The sequence below is a fragment of the Rousettus aegyptiacus genome, unplaced genomic scaffold (assembly GCF_014176215.1).
Source record: "Rousettus aegyptiacus isolate mRouAeg1 unplaced genomic scaffold, mRouAeg1.p scaffold_m13_p_8, whole genome shotgun sequence".
Lineage (NCBI taxonomy): Eukaryota > Metazoa > Chordata > Mammalia > Chiroptera > Pteropodidae > Rousettus > Rousettus aegyptiacus.
In genome coordinates, this window is record NW_023416311.1 from 72028250 (window position 1) to 72049957 (window position 21708).

General features: G+C 31.4%; 1 protein-coding gene across 9 annotated transcripts in view; it reads right to left on the reverse strand.

Moving 5' to 3' along the window:
• Nucleotides 1-21708, reverse strand: part of BDP1 (B double prime 1, subunit of RNA polymerase III transcription initiation factor IIIB) — a 75864-nt gene that overhangs the window by 35802 nt on the left and 18354 nt on the right. For 8 of the 9 annotated variants that reach the window (XR_004952410.1, XR_004952409.1, XM_036225407.1 and 5 more), the window contains exons 10-21: nt 19981-20259; nt 18350-18497; nt 15149-15307; nt 12768-12927; nt 11183-11274; nt 10413-10596; nt 9521-9654; nt 4650-5994; nt 3756-3940; nt 3083-3305; nt 1736-1914; nt 772-982 (exon numbers count right to left, since the gene is read on the reverse strand). Coding sequence is in view for 7 of the 9 variants with exons in the window: in XM_036225407.1 (XP_036081300.1) it covers nt 772-982; nt 1736-1914; nt 3083-3305; nt 3756-3940; nt 4650-5994; nt 9521-9654; nt 10413-10596; nt 11183-11274; nt 12768-12927; nt 15149-15307; nt 18350-18497; nt 19981-20259 (3299 nt within the window). In the remaining 2 variants the exon portion in view is untranslated. The remainder of the gene's footprint in view (nt 1-771; nt 983-1735; nt 1915-3082; nt 3306-3755; nt 3941-4649; nt 5995-9520; nt 9655-10412; nt 10597-11182; nt 11275-12767; nt 12928-15148; nt 15308-18349; nt 18498-19980; nt 20260-21708) is intronic. The other variant, XM_036225405.1, reaches the window with a different exon arrangement.

Below are 21708 nucleotides of genomic sequence, written 5' to 3' on the forward strand. Positions count from 1 at the left end.
AAGTTTTTAAAAATGAAGACTCACACTTTGTACGCAACGTTCATGCTCTGTTGTTCAAAGCAAAATTGTCTAATTCAGAAAGTTTCAAAGATTATCACAGTAATAATGTTTAGATAATTCTTTAAAAACTACAATAACCATCTGTTGTAAATCCCAAAAAAGAAAGTCTAATAATTTTTTTTAAAAAAAGGGGGTTTCAAATAATTACTATCATTATAAATCCAGATTTTCATTTGAAAGGACAGAAAAACAGAACTGTTGAAATGGGCATTACATTACTTAACATTTGTTTCTAACATCAAAAGATCAGTAAAAGACTAAATTGTCATTCAAAAGAGAATGTTATGAAGCAATTAAAAATAATGTATCTCTGTATTCTTGTCACTTATTAAGTGATTTTACAAGATAACATGTATAGGATGATTTTAGTATTTAAATTTACTCAAGTATGCACACATGCATGCATGGAGATATATCTGATACGTCAAAAAGGTTTTCAGTGGTTATCTCAGTATAGTGAGATTTGGGGTGGTTATATCATTTTGTACTGATTAAAAATTTTCACAATGAATAGTTTCATTAGTTAGGCAAATATAAATCTATATTCATTTTTTTAAAAATTTAGAATGGTAAATCTGAATCAAAACCAGATACATTCTGTATTCACTGAGTAGAATGTCAGATGTCTATACATTAAGCCAAGTCTGAGCTACCTTCTGATATTTTAATATGCATTAAAAGGCTTGATTTAATTACATAACAATAACTTACCAAAGTCAGGAATTTCTTTTTAGTTTCATCTTTTTGTAGTATTGCTCTTTCTTTCTTAATTATGCCTCTGGTTTCACCTTTTTCTATGATTTGCCTCTGTCCAGTCTTTCTAATATTTGGTCTGGGTCTCTGAAGTCGTCCCTTTACTGGTCGAGCAGTCTGGATAACACTTTCCTTCATCTCTTGTTGAAAAGTGTGTACATTATGAGTCCTAAAAGGGGGGACAGGGAAAAAGAGTTCAGGAAGCTTAACTGTAATAAGATGAAAACTCTGTAAAAATACAAAATTTGAATCTCCTCTCATAAACTCTCCATAAAAATATTTTATACTATTAAAGGAAAACTAATTACTTTCTGATTATAAATATATCTTGTTTTATAAAACAACATAGGTATTTCGATTCTTTAAAGGTAATGAACTTATATGAGGTACCCAAAATATTAAATCCATAAAAAAAAAAAAAAAGTCCAACCATGGGTGCCAGAAACTGGAGGAAGGGGGGAACAAGGAGTTATTGTTTAATGGGTACAGAGTTTCAGTTTGGGGAGATAAAAGTTCTCGAGATGGATGGTGGTGATGGATGCACAACAATGTGAATATACTTAATGCCACTGGACCATACACTTAAAAAATGTTTAAAATGGTAAATTTTATATGTATTTTACAATTTTTAAAAAGGTAAATAATATATATCTCATAAATATGCATTATGTATATTTTAAATGCACTGCTTTGAGTAAGAGCTTAAGAAGCAAACAGTGAATATAAGTAGGCAAGTATTAAAAGGTGTTGAATACAATCTGGTTTTCAATTTTAGGCAGTCTGCCATATGAATGAAAATAAACCAAATACAGTATTCTTTATATTCACCTTTAAAATACATTACCACATCTTAATAAGAATGAAAAATATTTGAAAGAACTCTTGTCTTATTTTATATAATCAAAGGACTATCACTGTTTACCCCATAGAAACAATTAATTCTTTTTCTTGGACTTGTGTAGACTGAGACTCCTCTTTAGATTCACAAGAACTTGAAGGTGAAAAATCCTTTTCAGTCTGTACACATGGTAATATCACAGCCTCCTTCTGCCTGAGACCTGATTTGTCCTCTTCTCTTGATGTCATTAGGGAAGTCACATGCTAGAAGATAGATAAAAAAATTTCATTGATGGTTGATACAAGCATAAGGAAATAGGAACGTTCATATACTATTAGAAGCATAAATGAGCATAGTTTGTAGGGGACAACAGGACAGATCTATTAAAATTTTTAATTCCCAGCAATTCTACTTCTAGAAATGTATCATAAAAATACTCCATAAGTATCTAGAAAATTATATACAATATTATTTATTATAGCAATATTACTGCCTCCTAAAAAAAAAAAGCAAGAAAAGAAAAAACAAAAAGTTGGAAAAAGACAAATAAATTATAATTTCCTTATAATGCAACAGTACAAAGCCAAGATAAATTTCTATATACTGATCCAAAAAGATGTTCACAATATCGTGTTAAGTGAAGAAATGAGAAGATATGTCATTTTTGTAAAATCATGTAAATACTCTCACATTATAATTTTTACAAATAGATATCTATACAGGAAAGTCTATGTGGATATATTCAAAACTGCTCCATGATTAACTTGGAAGGGAGACATGGGACCTTATAAAGGATTTTCCCTTTTTAGATTATATAATTTTTCCGATTCAAAATTTTTATAATCAGAAAAAATAATCAATAAAAAGTGATTTACCTTTCTTAAATATAAGATTAGGAGAAAAAAGTACATTGTTCAAGCACAATAAGAACTCAACTTTTTTAAGATATAAATTTTAATTCAAAAAAGTACTTTATATGTTTAGAACACTCAATTTATGAGTGTTATTAGTGTTAACATTTTATTTCAACACTTTTGACGCTACATCACACAATCTTAATCTGTTATGGACCAAATAAATAAAATATTCCTTTAAATCATATAAACCTTTTTATTTCATCTTCACAATAGAGTGAAATAAAAAAGACTGTCACTCTCGTTTTTCCTATAAAGTAACTGGCTGCATCATTTGGCTATGGTCACATAGCAAATAAACCAGAACCCAGGCCTCTTAAATTTCTTCCCATGACACACTTGCCCATCAAGAGAGATGTAAGATTCTTACACATGGTACAATGAGGCACATTAAGTACAGCTGCAACAATATCACATGCAATAAAAATTATATGAAGAAATAGTTGTGAAATATTAATTCTAGGTATTTAAGTAAAAATAACTAAAATAAAAAACTTCCTTCTTAAATATTACTCACATGCTGATACGGAAGAGTATTCATTTGTTCATCATCCTGTTGTATCACAATAGTCTCTGTTTTATCCATTTCCAATTTCTTCCCAGATACGTAGTTTTCTGCTTCCATGGTCTCTCTCTTTAAAGCTGCTCTTGATAAGTTTGGCTTTGGTCTTTTTAATCGACTTCTCACAAAAGGTGCTGGCTTAACTTCAAATAGCTTCTGTTCTTGAGGAAGACATGTGCTTTTGGAACAAGGATTATCGAGCTTTAGAATGAGCTGAAGGGGCAGTGAGAGCAGTCTTGTGACAACCTTAGAAATTAGCAGTAAACATTTAATTCTAATTCTTAAAAGGAAAACAAATCAGACTACTTGGTAGATCCTGAAAAACATTAGTACAATCCAGATATAAGCCTAGAAATTATGTCATCTTTGCACAAAGAATACACAGGTCTGTCAAACCTGTATCGACTTAGAGGAGTTTGTGTTACATATAATTCTGTATGTTAGCAGCTCTCACAATCGACTGTCGGAATAACCTCTATCCTCTCTCCCAGTCTTCTCAAAACCAGCTTAAAATCTCTAACATTATGCTATTGACATTACGTCTTAAAACCTCACTTAATTCAACATAATCTGCAAATATAACTTCATATGCCTTTTCTTTAAAGCGCACAGACCTATATACTTGTACCTTAAATTCACATCTGAAAATTGCTCTGGAACATCTGGCGATCGTGTCCCCTGGTCTTCTGTTTTATCATGCTCAGAAGTCTGAGAAGTCTTCAAAAGACTCAACTGACTTGATACTTCCTTTTCAGAATTTCTTTTTACTTCTACAAATGTATGCACCATGGAAAGTCCTTCACTGCTAATGTTCTGGAAGAACAGTCACAATAAATCAGCACATATATGAGATTCCTTAAGCATTTTTATCTACTGCAAACAAAACCTACTACATTCTAAATATGTTTCCTTAAAAATCTGGAAGTTTTTTAATTTTAAAATAAAATAAAATTTAATTAAATAAAATTTAATTTTAAACATTAAAACACAAAATTCAAGAAACTTTTTATCAAACCACAAATGCCATGATCGCCTTTCCAAAGGAAAAAAAAATTAGAATAAAAAAGTCCCTGAAAATGTTAGAATAGCATGACTTCAAGTAACTGAAAACTTTTTATAAAAAGAACTTTTAAAAGTGGAGTAAAGTGGGGTGGGGCAGGAAAAAAAAGAGAAAAACCAGTAGACATGGTCAAAAAAATAATACCAAATATATATTCATACTATAGTAAGCATAAATCAGTTCAATTTTCTATATTCCCTTTATCTAACAAAATAACTTCAAATTGACAGTAAAAATAGTAACTTTTCCACAATAAGAAAATTTTTTTAATTATTATTATTATTTTTAATATATAGTTTCTTTAAGGTCCTGAAACACAGAATTTAGGGCTGGGTAAGAATTTAGGCTTTACAGATTTTAAACACCATTGGAAGACTTAAGGGCAATAATCATGGAATTATTCTGATAATGTTTCTCTGAAGGAATATTCAAAAAAATGTTAAAGGACAAAAAAATACATACTTTAATATTTAGTGAAGGCATAGTGCTGCAGTCGCCACTATCGCTCTGCATTAAATCTGTCATAGTTTGTCTTGAGGTCTCTGTCTCCTTTGGTACATTTTCCCTTACAGAAATGTCATGTTTTCTGGTGTTCTTCAAATCTGCTACCATTTTCTCCGTAGCATTCATCTCTTCTGATCCACTTTTCAAGGAAATTTTTCTTCCGGTTTCTTTCAAATCTGCCTTCGTTTCCTCAACGACTGTCATCTTCCCTGATACCTTTTCCATCAGGGAAATGTCTATTTTCCCAATTTCTTTCAAATTAATCTCACTTTCTCCTAAGGCACGGATCCCCACTAGTACTTTTTCCCTTGGAGAAATTTCTTTTTCAATTTTTTTCAAATCTGTCTCTGTTTTACTTACAGTTTTAACCTCTGGGGCCTTTTCTTGTGTGGATATTTTTCTTCTTTCAGTTTCTTCCAAATTTGTCTCTCTTTCCTCAGTAGCATCAGTCACCTCTGGTATCTTCTCCTTTGGAGAAACCTCCCTTCCAGTTTCTTTCAAACCTAGCTCCAAGTCTTCTACGGTGTTGACCCCCTCTGGAGCATTTTTCTGTAGAGATATTTCTCTTCTCGTTTCTTCCAAATTTGCCTCTCTTTCCTCAGTAGCATCGGTCACCTCTAGTAACTTCTCCCTTGGAGAAACCTCCCTTCCAGTTTTGTTCAAACCTAGCTCCAAGTCTCCTACAGTGTTGACCTCCTCTAGGGCATTTTTTTGTAGGGATATTTCTCTTCTGGTTTCTTCCAAATCTATTTCTCTTTCCTCGGTGGCATTAGTCACCTGTGATATCTTCTCCCTTGGGGAAATTCCCCTTCTCGTTTCTTTCAAATCTATCTCCAAGTCACTTACAGTGTTGACCTCCTCTGGGGCATTTTTTTGTAGGGATATTTCTTTTCTTCTGGTTTCTTCCAAATTTGCCTCTCTTTCCTCAGTGGCATGAGATACCTCTAAAATCTTCTCCCTTGGGGAAATCTCTCTTCCAGGTTCCTTCAAATCTGTCTCCATTTCCACAGTGATGTCCATCATTTCTAGTACCTTCTCCTTAGGAGAGATGTCTCTTCTTCCTGTTTCCTTTAACTCTGACACCATTTCCTTAGTAGTATTAGGCTCTACTAGTACCTTCTCCTTTAGTGAGGATTCCAGTCTTGCTGCTGTCTCTTCCCCAGAGGCAAGAATCTCCTCTGGTACATCTTCATTTGAAAAAATGTCTTTTCTTCCAGGTTCTCTTCCTATATTTGGCTTTAGTTTCTGAAATTGATTCTTTAGAACTGGAACTTGTTTATCTGTTTTATTATCCTTTTGAATACTATTTTTAAAAAAAGAAAGACACAATTAAAATTTAAACCGGACTGTTAGAGATGATTGGGCAATCACTCCTAAAACACCAGAAACAAACAAACAAACAAACAAACAAAGGGTGCCCCAGGAATATCAGGGCAAAATTTAAAAATTAAAAGAGAGAAAAAAAAATTCATCTTTTGTAATTATGGTAAAATTTTAAAACAATTAAATATATCTATTTATATAGAGACATGTTTAAAGAGAAACCGATCAGTAAGGTCAATTAGAGTAGCCGCCAACTGATCCTGAATAGTTTCTTCCTAACTGTCATCTACACCATCCTTGACAAATAATGGCTGAGAAAGACTCTAGTCCTTTACATTGGAGCTGTCCCAATTTGTGTATACTATTTCTATACCTTGTTCCTACTATCCTTTACAAAGACGTATATACCTCGCCATAAGGGTTAAGGAACTCATTTATGTGGCCAGGTTTGATTGGCATCTCAAACAGCTGGATGGAGGCATGATCTGAATAAGATAGAGCCTTATGACTAAGAACTAGGTCCATGCCTCCTCACTTTTTGAAAACAATTAAAAATGAGATTTCCTATCTAGACATTCTAAGAGCTGTGATTTCATAATACAAATTGGGAATAAAAGGAAAGATTAAATAAACAGTATTTCACAGTTTCCTAAATATTATTAGGCACACAACAATCACATCTAGAATAAGCACATCATTCTCCAGAAAAACAGCAGCACTTAGTGTTTTATCACAGTACAAGATGGCAAAACCGATAAAAATACATAAATGAATGAAAGAACTATTAGTAATTGGTTAAGAATGGTCATTAATCTCAGGCAAAAGCTAGATCAAATGAAACACTAGATTTATTCAGCAATATTAGTCTAAAGAAGTGTATACACTTAAAAGCTTTTTAAAAAAAAAGATCAAAAACTATGCTATTGCTTGTTTGAACTTGTCTATCTTTCTTCATTGAACCAAGTTTTTCATAATGCAATTTTTGATAATACAAAGCAGGTCCTTAGCAACAAGACTGCTTTTCAAAATGTATTTGTTTATATAACTGAGGTGTTTTATATCTATCAGTAATTGATAATGTTCAATGTAAAATCAATAAAGGAAATTTAATTTGATTAGTCATCAGTGGATTTCATTGTTTTCTGACTTATGATACTTTTCATCTCTATCCAAAAATATCTAGCTTTTAGTGAGGTTTCTGTGCTAGCAATATTGGTTTGATTATCACGGGAAATAAAAGGTCTTTATAAAGCCACATTTTAAACACTATTCTTAAAACATACAAATGTTTTAATCAAAGGCTTTATTAATAATTTTGTTATTTCAATATCAATTCAGATTTTAAGACACAGATATGCAATGTTATAATTATATTCTATGTGCTTAGATTGTCTCTAAGTAACAAAAGGACTTTGACAAGTTTAACTTTTACAAAGAAATAATAAACACATTAAACTTAGAGTTCATGAAAAATCAATCAACAAATAGTTCAAATCACCTATTACATGTCAAGAAGGCATATGCTAGGAACTGGGAATACAATGAACAAGACAGCTTCTCACAGAGCTTTTATCAGCTGCATAATTACCTGAAATTATCTGAGATTAGAAATCAGATATCTAATTGAACTAGATTATTTCTCAACTTAAAACACGTAATAGATCCATAACTCTCTTCTCAGATCACAGAATTTAAGGAAAAAAGCAAAGAAAAAAAGATCACAATTGGAGAAGACAGGAGCAGGTATCTATGTGCACAAAACTATAAATTTTCACCCTGGTCCACACATGTGTTTTCCTAAAATATAGTTAAAGTATGAAATAAAATATTTATAAATCTCCATAAAATAATTCACTCATCATGACACTAACCTCAAAATATTTATATGAAGGACAAAGGATGCAAAATTAGCCTACAGGGTTAAGCTTCAAAACATATTTGCTAATTTAATCAAGTAAGATGTTTAAGCATTCTTTATCTGAGTCTCTTTATTTTCTCTTCACTTACACAGCTTCATGAACAGTTCACAATGGAAAGAGGGGAAAACTGCCTATTAGATATAAAAAGGCGTATGATATGACAAAACACAGAATCTTAGAATCGTTTTGAAGAATGTTAGAGATTCAAAGACCAGAAAGATCACATGATAAAACAGAAAGGACAATGCCTTGGAAAGGAAAAGTTGTTGAGATCAAACTGGTTATTAGTTATAAACAACATCCTCGGGATTTTAAAACCCAATGACCACTTAGGGAAAGTGCTGATTTTCTACCAAGCCACATGAACTATTAAATGGAGTCTGGCTTAAACTGAAAAATATATATATAAACAAAAAACCCAAACTGTCACATATCTGTAACTAATATCTGTATTAGAAATGTGTAACAAGTAATGTTGTATAGGATTCTACTCAGAGATTCTGTGGCAGAACAGTAAAATAGTTTGGGGATGGGGAAAGTGGGTGTATGGAGGAAAGTAAGAAGCAAAAGAACAGAGCAATAAATAAAGGAATTTTTCTGTCTTCTAATAAAGATCTTTAAAATAGTTTAGAAAGCCTAGATTTCACTCTCAGGTTAGGTACTATTTAAACAGCCTAATACAGCTGTAAGAAAGTACAGACTAAGCCAGATTCTAAATGTAAAGACTGAAAAAATATTGGGGTAGCTCCATAATGTAGTGGTTAGCATATCTGCTTCACACGCAGAAGGTCCTGGGTTCGCGCCCCAGGTGAAGCCATGGACCATATGCTGGAGGTGCCAGGCCCCCCGAGTGCACCGGGGATGCCAGGCCCCAGTTGTCCCCGGTGCACCCCGTGAGCATGTGGGAGCAGACGCCTGCCTTCAGAGATCCAGTTCTTAAAAAAAGGGAAATGGCAACATCCATAGGTCAGAGCTGGAAGTGAGGTAAGGGGATTAAAGAGGGGGAAAATATATATATATATTAATAATTGCTGAAACAAGACAATAGGTATATGGGAATCCATTATTCTGTTTAAATGTACTTTTGTATGTATTAAATATTCCCAAAAGAAAAAAAACTTTTAAGTATACTAATAATTTCATTACTCTAGTTTGGTACCCTCCACAGGGGAAATAACAAATATGAAGAGCTTTGGCCATGAGAAGTATGGATTTTTATATATGCGTTTTACAAAAAATTTATGTAAACCTTGAATACAGGCAATATGTTAGCAATCTAATCCCAAAGAAACAAATAATAAATAGTGTTTTCAAATCTGGACACAGACATCTAATTTAATATGCATGTTAAGTGATAATGCAATCCATGTTAACTCAAGGTCTATGAGTAGCTCTTCAATTCACCCATAACTGAGAAATTATCATTAAGGCTATGAGATAATCACCTTGAAAAATGAAATTATTTTTATAAATATTACATAACTTGATATACAGAAAACAGATCAATTCTGACTTTTTTAAATGACTGACAATTTTTAAAACTTCATATAAAATTCAAAAATTATATAATCAGTGAGGCTTACTTACCTTAGACATTCATTAAGAGTGTTGGGCTCATCCGCCTGCACATTTTGGAAAAAAGTATCTTTTTTTTCAGATTGTGATGTGATATCTCCACACTCAAAATTTTTACACGACTGATCTTCTACTTGTTCAGAAGTCTTAATAACAAACATATTTTTAAAAGTTTTAAGTTTCAAAATGAAACAACCATTTGTAAAAGATTTCATTTTGTCCAATTTGAGTGGTAAGAAAATAAACATTTCAAAATTATAAAATGATATTCAAGGCACATTAAAAATTTTTTAGTTATCTTTGAAAATTTCACAAGCCACTACACATTTAACCTCATCTTAAAGCCTCCATCCATATTCTTCCCAATTAGAAAACAAGTAATTGCTTCAATCTCATCTGTAAGAGTAATCCCCTAGGTGCTATCTTTCTGAATCTTCTTATTATAACAACATTATAGACCTTGGGAACTATAACAAAAAAATTCAAATCTCAAATTATGCCAACTTATCACGGAGATTAGTTATTATGTAAATAATCTAAAATCCATAATCTTTGTTCTGAGAATTATATTTTAGTAAGGCGTTGTTAACATTTTATGTAAGCCAGTATAAAAATTCACAGTTATTATTTTCAAAAGGGAAGTGTAATTCAAACGCCTGCTGAGTAATGAGGGGAAAGAAAGTCCAAATATGAGGGAAGAATGAAGGTAAAAACTGATGATTCATCACATAAATGCTCAAAATACAGAGAGCTGAGAGTTAAATGGCTTTACAATTAGCAAAGCTGCTGGCTATGAGAGATCTTGGCCTTATATTTAATGAACAATGTTCAAAACTGTATAGTACTACTGTTTAAAAAGGAGTTTTATGTACTTAAAAAAAAATTGGGAGGAATCGGTACTTACACAGAATTCATTTTCATCCTTTTCAACATTGGCCCCAATTTCTTCCTGTGATGTAAGAATTTCTCTTCTTTCAGCAGTTTTACCTACATTTGGCTTTGGCCTTTGAAATCGGCCCCTCATTAGTCGTGCAGATCTGAAAGCCTTTGGTTGATCATCTTCCTGCAGACATATTTTTTCACTCAAACTAGAACAATTACAAAGGGTAAAACTGATGGTTATTCTGAATCACATACTTACTTGTTTTCAATATTCCCTTCTCCCAGGTAGGAATAAGAAAACCATTTATAACAAAATAATTCACAAGTGTCCTCAAGAACCTCTTCTAAGATAATCATAGTTCTATACCTTAATTCTTTGGAACAGACATAAACCTGGAGGCCTGAGTATAAAAAAATTTTTTTAAATCAAATTTTCATCACAAAATTGGAAATATCTGCAAGTGACAAGCATGTAATACTATTCCCCATTCAAGATACTACTGTGTAATATACACCTCCAGGGGATGGAAACAGATTATGGCATAAATGCACTGTGCAAAACCACTGGTTCAGATTCATACTGAACCAAGACCTATTCTAGATCTCCACTGAAAGTTAAATATCCCATTTTGAAACCCCTTGCTATGAATAAAATTATCCAGAAAAATTTAGCTTAACCATAAATTTATCTCAGAAGACTTTGCTAACAAGCTGAAGGAGAAATATAATTGCTAACTCAATTGCTAACTAATTCCCCTAAGAATCACTATTTTTATTCTACTTGCTACTTACTTAGATACAGAATTAGCTTCTGAGTGCTCTCTCTGTGTATTCTCCATTCCAGAAACATCAAATGTATTCACTTTATCCTTTTCCATGTGAGTCTATGAATTCAATTTTTCACATTTAATCTACTTAACATAAAAAAGTTCAAACTTTGTAATAATCAATGAAAATTAAAACAATAAAATCTTTTGTACTTTCAAGTAGAAGAGAATTTTTAAATCATACATACAGATGAAAGTATTCTAAAACATATAATCTCATAGATTACTGACAACAACACAAATAGGTATATCCTTTCTGGAAAGCCTTTTGCCAATATGAATTAAGAGCCTTAAAAATGTTCATATTCTTTGATCCAGTAAGATGATTTCTAAGTCTCTACTCTAAGAAAATATCTAGGCAAAGATTTAAGTACAATGATGTCCACTGAAACTTTATGTAAAATAGCAAACACTGTAAACAGACAAAATATTCAATAATTAGTAAATGGTACAATAAATTCAGTTAAACTCATTGACAGAATATTATAGTCTCTAAAAACCATGTTTTCCAAAAATGTTAAGTACCAAAGAAAGATAAAACTGACGACTAAATCTTGTAAAAGCTAAAAGGATTATATGTAAAAATGCTGACTGCATCTGGATAATGAAATTATAAGCAGTTTTTTTAATTTTTACTTGAATCTTGTATTTTCCCAACTTTCTAGTAAGATTAAAATACTCTAATTATACAAAGTATGATAAAAACATACTTCACATAAGAAAAAAGGCAGGTTAACATTTTTAAAAAATATTTTAGCAAAAGTTAAAAATTTATAATACTGTTGTCCTGGTAGGAATATAAGGAAACATGAAGATTCATTTAATGCTGTAGCAGTGCAAAGAAATTCATTTTTTTGACTGTCAGTTTGACAGTGTTTAACAAGAGCCATAAAAATATTAAAAATACCTTGATCGATTCCACCACCTCTGAAAATTTATCCTTTGCCTTATCATCAAGAAAACCCTATTTACAAAATTGTTTGCTTTTATTTCAAGAGTTAAAAAAAAAAAAAAAAGGAAATAACCTAAATATCCACCACTGGAAAAATGGTGAGGTTAAAAAATTAACAATATGTTAACCTGATGCAACAATTAAAAAAGATCAACTAACCCCCAAAAAGTATAAATGAATAGAGAAAGAAGTTTTAAATTTTATATGTTATGATTAAAATGACACAATGTTTACATATATAAAAAGAAAATTTATAAATGACAAACAGAGGAATGTGAGTATCTGTGCTTAAATGAAAGAACTGTGGATAAAATTTTATGTATAGCTAATTTAAAAAATATTTTAAATAAAAATTTTACATATTTAAAGAAGAGATAGATATGTCATTACCAAGTATGTTTGAAATTTGTCCTATGTCCTAAAAAACTGCATAAACAAGAGACTAGTAAGACAAATTTAATATTAATGTGTATGTTCCTATATCTTTGGTTTTAGTATTGATAACATTACTTGGTAATTAAAGCTAAGCATTTTTATTCCCAACTATTTAGGGAAAATTTTTAAAATTTTAATTTCCATAAAGTCTCTTACTACATACCTTTTCAACTGAAGTTTCTAGATGTAAACTCTTGCTCTCTGCACATGCTTTAGCTTGTGGAAGTACTGATTTCTTCCCAAGAGCCCTTGATAAATTGGGTTTAGGCCTCTGGAGTCGTCCTCTCACCATTGGTTTAATATTTTCTGTTTGATCGGTTTCCCTAAAAAATTAGCATTATTTAAATTGCACCATCATGAAGGCATATTAAATTAAATGTGGAAAAATTCTTTAAAAATCCACTTGGAGCCAGAAAAGAACTCTTAAGTTTACTTATGATAGGTAAGAGTAGCAAAGAAAAGTGAAAAAGAACAATGAGAGGGTAATTAACTCGTTCTATCATATATTAAAAATATAGTACTTAACATCAATAATTAAACACTGTAGTATTGATATAAGCATATAAATGAACACAAAGGAAAACTGAGAAATAGACACGATTTTAGTATACAACAAAGGTAACATTACAAAACAATGAGGATGAAATACAAAATGATAGTCTTAAAAATAAATATTAAATAAATGGTGATGAAAAAACTGGTAATAATGTGGAATTTGCTCCATTCCTTGCACTATACTCAAAATATATTCCAAATAAATAAGATTTAAATTAAACCGTAAAGAAATCATGTATGTATTATTTTATAATCTTGAAGCGGATAAGACCTTCTAAAATTTGACTAAAAGCTCAGGAGCCATAAAAGAAAAGAAAAAAACTGAGAAAACTAACAACGTAAAAATTTTACATAACCAAAACCTAGCTAAGTCAGTAGTTAACTGCAAACCAAGAAAGCATGTTTTGCAACTCATACAACAGCCTAACCTCCCTAAAATATAAAGAACTCCTACAAAATATCATTAATAACTCATTAAAAAACTGGATAAAGGATATGTACGACTCAAAATAAATAAATAAAAACAGGTTTAAATGTCAAGAGATGCTCAATTTCATTCCTAATAAGTACAAATTAAAATTAGAGAAGAGATAGTGCAAGACATTAAGAATCAGAGAATCTAAGTAAAAATTATATACAGCTATTCGGTTCTATTCTTTTTACTTTTCTTTAGATTAGAAAATATTAAAATAAAAAACTAAACAAAATAAAAGAATTATATACTCCTGCCAAAAACGGAGGAATGCTATACTGATACGTTATTTTCTAATCTATCAAGAACTGGCAAAATTCCAAGTGTGGTAACACTGTTGGTAAGGGAGACAGGTGCTTTCTTACATTGTTGGTGGGAACATAAACTAGTATAACTTTATGGAGAGTATTTTGGTAGTATTTATCAAAATCATAAATGTATAAATGTATACACACTCATACACATACATATATATCCTTGAAGCAAGTATTTCCATTTTTAGGAACTTACCCTACAAATATACTCGCATACTGATGAAAGGATGGAGGTGTAAGATTTAAGTATTGTTTGTAAAAACAACCTATATAGCCATCAATAGGTCACTGAGGATATAAACTGTGATTCTTCCATACAACAGAACACTATGCAGCTATAAAATGAATAAGGTCTTTATGTAAAGATATGAAGACATAAAACAAAAAAGTGCAAAATGATATGAATAGGATGCAACCATTAGGTATTTAAAAGAACAAAAACCTAAATATATGTTTACATTAGCTTTAAAATTCTTTTTAAAAATCTATAAAAGAACATAAAAAATATCACCGGTTACTGGTTAGAGTGAATGGAGACATAGTAGGAGTGATACTTCACTCAATATCTTTTTATACTTTTAGACATTTGAACCATAAAAATGTTGCCTAGTCCAAAAACTAATGTAAATTTTTATTTAAAAAATAAGGCGGACTCTCAATGCGACTTTGCTTATTGGAAAATAAATAATAATTCATAAACTGAAGTTTTTAAGCCAAATGTGGAATTATAAGAGAGACAAAAAAGAAGTCTAAATTTTTGAGATATCTCTTCAAAAGGAAATTCTTGCGGTCCTTTTATTCGGTTTTCAGTGAAGGTATTAATTTAACCACTATCTGCATGCTAAAAAACATAATAATTTCTTAAAAGTCATCAATATCAAAATCTACTGCTTTGACAACAGGCATGAAAAATAACTCAAACCAAGTAAAAATAAAATCTTATAGAAAGTATTTAGGCTTCTAAATTATTTTAGAATTTCATAAGTTACCACTTTGCTAAAACTCCTATCACTATCATACATCTGATATGAAAGAGACTCTTTATGTACTGTGGTCACATTCAAACCACAATACAATTACATATTAAATGGTCTACAGCTCCTTTCTAATCCCTAAAGGAAGCAATGTTATTATCATTTCTTAATAAGAAATTACTGACATTTTAAAAATAAATTTTAAAATCCTACCATGTTAAATACTTACAGTGATTTAGTTTTTAAGTCAACAGTTCTTTCTTCTGTGCAACTAGTCTCAGCATTATTCACCTCACACAATGCTCTAATTCCGACTTCCGATGAATGCAAATCCGAAGTGCTTGATTCTGAAATCTCAGTTGCTACTGACATGGCATCTAGCTGACTACTAAGGAAATGAAAACATATCAGGGAAAATGAATTCTTAATAATGCATATTTTATACTAATTATTTTAAAAGACTTTTAAATACTGTATACAAAATGAACACGTTGGAATATAATCCTTCATATCATGGAATAATCGAAATGGATATTTTAGCTTTTCTATGATCCTTCTTATACAATGTTATTAAAAACTGTTCCTTCAAAGAAAGTAGCCACCACAAATTAACAAGCTTAGGAAAGTGCTCGAAAAGTCACTAAAGAAAAAACTCTTAATTATATGGGGTTCACAAATCAAATATATGTGTAAAATCATAATATTTAAGAATTATCTTTCATTAAGATGTTATACAGGCAGTCCTTGCTTTGCATAGATGTTTACTATGTAAACTAAAAGTTCTGTACATCGAGGACATCATTCCAATAGGCACAAGTTTCAGCTAGCACAGTACCATGCAAAGAGAGAACTGTTGTATTATGAAGTATTTCAACTAGCAATAATATAAACTATGGCCATCTACCAACTAACATTCAGTTTCAACACATATTCACATTTAGCAAACTTTTTTTTTCCACTCATTTTTTTCTACTGAATTTCCCCAACTGATTAGTAAGAGCTCTTTGTTCTTTTTTGGTTAGATGTTACTTTCTTTATGGAATCTTTTATCAATGGAAGTATTTAGTTTTACTGCAAATTTATTAATTTTATCTTTTAAAGTCTGTGCTTCTTGTGTCTTAAAAAATTCCTGACATTGCGAAGATATTTTCACACATTTTCTTCTGGAAGTTTTAAAGATTTGTTTTATACAAATGTAATCTTTAATCTATCAGGAAGTTGGTGTATGGGGTGAAATAGGGATCTAACATTATATTTTTCATATCTCAGTACCATTTAATGAATAGGTAGTTCAGTCTTCGCCCACTAATTTCTAATGCTATCTCTGCCATATATCAAATTTCAAATCTCTTCTTACACTTTGCATTCAGTTTCTCTGAGTCAACTTATCTGTCCCTGTACCAGTACCATACTGCTTTAAGTTACTTCAGCTTTAGAAGTCGTAATACATTTCTTCTCCAGAGTTGTTTTTCAAAATTGTCTTTGCCATTAACAATCCCTTGCTCTTGTTTATACAACTTTAAAATAGAATCAGCTTGCTGTTTTATAAAACCGGTTGAGATTTCAACTGTCATTACAGGGTTCTTTCCCTCAAATTAGAAAAAGTAATCAGTATTGTTTTGTGTGTAATTTATGAAATGAGTTTTATCTCTGAAGTCACAATTTAGAAGTCTGCCACCTAGGAAGTTAAAATTTGGACATCCATAGCTCAGCTTCAAAGAAAATATAAACATTCTGAACTGTATGAATAAATTGGCACATGTGTATATGTATATTGTTCTACATGAGACTAAATAACTAGCTTATAACCCAGTAATTCCATTTCTGGGTATTTATCGGAAAAAAACCAAAACACTAATTCGAAAAGATATATGCACCCTTATGTTCACTGCAGCGTGCAGCGCTATTTATAATAGCCAAGATAATGGGAGCAACCTAAACATCTATCAATAGATGACTGGATAAAGATGATGTGGTACATATGTACAGTGAAATATTATTCAGCTATAAAAAAATGAAATATTACCACTTGCAATGACATGGATGGACTAACTGAAGTAAGTCAGACAGAGAAAAACATACTATATGATTTCACTTGTATGTAGAATCTAAGGAACAAAATAAATGAATAAAAATGAAAACAGATTCACAGATACAGAGAATGAACTGGTGACTGGCAGAGTGGGAGGACAGGGTTGAAAAAGGTAAAGGGATTGAGAAGCACAAATTGGTAGTTACAAAATAGTCATGGGGAAGTGAAGTACTGCACGGAAAATAGTCAATAATACTGTAATAACTATGTATGGTGTCAGATGGGTACTAGACTAATCGAGGATTACTTCATAAATTATATAAATATCTAATCACTATGCTGTATACCTGTAAACTAATTTAAATTAATACTGTCAACTCTACTTGAAAAATAAAAAATTTTAAAAAGTGATATATACGTAGAATGGAATATTGTTCATCCATTAAAAAAGAGGAGGACATAGTTCCATAGTGTAGCAGTTAACACGTCTGCTTTACAAGCAGAAGGTCCCGGGTTCACGCCCCAGTGGAGCCATGGTCCACGATCTAAGACCATGCCACCCTGAACGAGCCCGATGTCTGATCTCAGAAGCTAATAAGCAGTGTCGGGCCTGGTTAGTACTTGAATAGAAGACCACCTAGGAAGACCAGGTGCTGTAGACATAAATAATAATAACTTTAAAAAAAGAGAGAGAAGGAAATCCTGTCATATGCTACATGGATGAACCTTAAAAACATTAGAATAGGTGAAATAAACCAGTTACAGAGAGACAAATATTGCATGATTCCACTTATATGAGGTGGCTAAAGTAATCAAATCATAGAAACAAAGTATAATGGTGGTTGCCAGGGGCTGAGCTAAGAAGAAAACAAGGAGTTGCTCTTCAATGGATACAGAATTTTAGTCACCCAATATGAAAAAACTCTAGATAGCTGCTGTACAATGTTGTGCTTATAGTTAACAATACTGTACTGTATATTTGAAAATGTGTTAGGAGAGATCTCATGTTACATATTTTTCACAATTTAAAAAGAACAACCAAAAAAACTCAGCAGGATATATAGCACACTCAAAATGCTAAAAACTGACAGCAAAGAGAAAATCTTTAAAGAAAATGATAAACCCATGCAAACACTATCACAAGAAAGCTGTAGTGGCAAAGTAAGCATCAGAACAAAGGGCAATACCAGAATATCACACAAATGATAAAAGAGTGATTTCATCAAGATACAACAATCTTAGATATGAAAGCACCTAACAGAGCTTGAAAATACATAAGGAAAAACAAATGTAACTGAAAAGAGAAACAAGCCAATTCACAATTACAGTTGAAGACTTGACACTCCTCTCTCAGTAACTGACAGCAGATGCAGACAAGTCAGGACAGACATAAAATACCTTGATGAAAAGATAGGGTCAGTTTTTTCCTCAACTTCATCACTAGATGATAAATCCTCAATGTCACGTATATTCTGTACATTGGAAAGCTTCTGTTCCTTATTACCTTCATCTTTATTTATCTCTGGCCTTGAAGACTGACAATTATCTATGAACACAAAATGCATATTATTCTAAAAAGTGATAGCTAAAACATCTATATTTTAAATCAAAAATGAATTTACATAACACTATCTTTTTTTATAAATCAGTAATCCATTCAACATTCAAGTTCCTATAGGTAAGGGGCAGTTATTTTTAGAACAGTAACGAAAAATCAACTTACAACCGTATTTTGAGGATCAGCCAAATTTTCTGAGTTTGTAGCATCCTCCTTTTATCTTGCTTAAATTTAAGTGATTAAATCAACTTGTATATATGTCTAGTTAGGAAACTTAAAATGCATTTGGCTATTCTTCTCCTTCAGAAGTGTCATAATTAATAACACAGTACTAGCTATGATTTATTGAGTACACATTAAGTGACAGAAACTCTGTCCATCAGATGAACATCTAATTTAATACTCAAAACAAGGCTATTAAAAGGTAATATTAACCTCATCACATAGAAAAAGAATCTGAGTTCAGAGATCTTAAGTGACTTGCCCAAGGCTATACTTAGCAAATTAAGAGATGGAATCTAAACCAAAGTCTGCTTGACTTCCAATTTCTTAATTATTGAGCAAATCTGCTTAAATGTAATGTTTTTAATAACAAGCCCAAAAGAGCATAATATTGTGATGCCTATATATTATACTATTCTACCTACCAAGACTCATTTATTAAAGTGATATTGGTGAAGCTGAACTATATGAAATTTAAATTCTATAAAAAGGCTGTTCTGGTCTGCTACTATCCTTTTCTCCTCTCTTAACTTGAGTATCTGCTTTAAGTCATCTATATATGAACTCTAAAAGAAAGAGACCAAGACTTTCCTAAACTCTTAGCCCTCTTTCCCTAGCAACTCATAAGTATCAATATGTTTGCATTCTAAGTTTAAAAAATGAAAAATAGGAGGAATACTTAATCCAGGAACTCTTTTATAGAAATTAAACAACTTATGTGAGTTCCCAAAGGTGCTCTGAAAAGGTAACAATAAAACCTGTGATTTCATAACAGATATAAGCAATATACAGTTAACTACACTAAGTACCCACTTAACATTGACAGGTTCTTGGAACTTAGGTGAAATGACATAACGAAATCAATTTTACCACAGGCTAATTGATATAAACAAAAGTTAAGCTCCTACAGCACCTCATCACTTTATAACAAAATGTTGAATGAAATGTTATTCAAGAACCTGCAGCATACAGATGTGACTTCTAATCATTGTTAATGGGAGTACAAAGGAGGTAACACATCTTAAAGACAAACTTCTGAAAAAATTTCCCCATTTCACTGTTTCTTTTACAATAAACACCCTTTTCTACTAATTAAAAATAAAAGGGTTAACACAGTACGTAAATACAGAATCAATAAAAAAGCATTATTAATTGCTACTATCCAGAAGGTAGGTATTTGTCACACACCATATTATTATATATATTTTCTCAGTAATACAGGGACTATTAAAATATGTAAGAAACTCACTTTTCTGTTTTTCTCCTTTAGAAGCACCTGGTTGAACAACTGCATTTTCAGGAAGATTTTTTACTTCTTGTTTACCAGCTTCATCCTGATTCTTCCTTCTCCTCTTCTTTTGAGTTAGGTCTGGTTCTAATGCAATCTGTTCTGAATCCTGTCCTGATAAAGTCAGAGACTGTTGTTCAACTGTCTGAGCATCCTTTTGAGTTTCTTCTGTGTCTGAAATTTTAGCACTCATAGACTCATCTGGATCATCACTCACTCCTTCACTGGCAACTTTTTTCACTGAAAAATTACAGAAATAGTTATAAACATATAAAAAAACTTTCAGAAAAATTTTTAAACATTGAGAAGATAAATACTCGAGGATGTCCTCTGTAGCATTACTTATATGAGCAAAATTTTGAAGACAGCATAAAATGTCCAAAAGAGAAAAACTAAGTTATGCTATAAAAAATTCATGCAGTAAATAACAAGGCAGACTTATATGTAGTGATGTAACAGATTCCAAAAAATATTGTTGCGTAAAAAAAAAAAAATTGAGTTGCAGAAAATATATAGTATAATTTTATTTTTATAAAATAAAAACAAGTACATGCACACACGCGCACGTGCACACATGCATGCAAGCATAGAAAGACATTTAGTAATAGTCATCCCCAGGAAATCTGAAGATTTTGATTTGAAAACAGGGTAAGTGAGGGGGTCCAAGAATTTCACTTCCTATATCATTTGTTTTTCAATAAACAATCTTTTAACAAATATTTTAAAACAATTTTTAGTGCCTTTTCTTTAAAGCTGTATTGAGTCAACTCTATCAAAAGATAAAAACAAAAACAGAGATTACCATGGAAAGAGCATCCAATCCAAAAGCAAACTTAACTTCATACCCATGGTTGATTAGATATCTCTAAAAATAACTAATCTTTAAAAATAATAAAAATGTCCTTTACTTTTGTTTAAAAAAAAAAGTCAAAACAAGATTTTAAAACTGAGAAAATACTATTTATTCTCTACTGAATAATCATCAGTAATTTTTAAATTCTGAGACTTGTAATCATATATTTAAAAATTTCTCACATACAATAGTGAGTTACTTGTGCTATCACTTATAACATGATAATCACAAGATTAATATATCAATTTTAATCTCTTAGGGTTATGTATAGTAGGTATAAAAAAGTTGATTCAAGAGTAGAGTAATTTTTCAGTTACAAATACTACTTTTAAAAAGATATAGATACCATACTCCAGGAAATTCTAGATTGGCTCTGTACAGAGTGAGTTAACATAATACAGACTGTCCTTTGAAAGGTCTGCTTTAAAAAGCTGGCCCTTTGGCTGTGTCTGGGAACTCGGGTTTGGAGAGAGTTCTAATCAGTCTGACAAAAATGGCTCACTGTACCTAAATGGTACAATGTGGTTTATGCTGAATAACAGCTTTCCTTCTGGGAGTCTTAAATTCTAGTACATGCCAGGCAGAGGGTGTCTACATGACTAGCCACCTTGGGCACTGAGTTTCTAACAAGCTTCCCTAGTAGACAACTTTTTACATATCTCATCACAACTTTGTGATGGCAAGCACATTCTCTGTGACTCCAATGGGAAAACTCATAAAAGCTTGTCCTGGGTTCCTCTAGACTTATACCCATGTGCCTTTCCCCTTTGCTGATTTTGCTTTGTATCCTTTCACTGTAATAAATCTCAGCTGATATTACAACTGTATGCCAAATC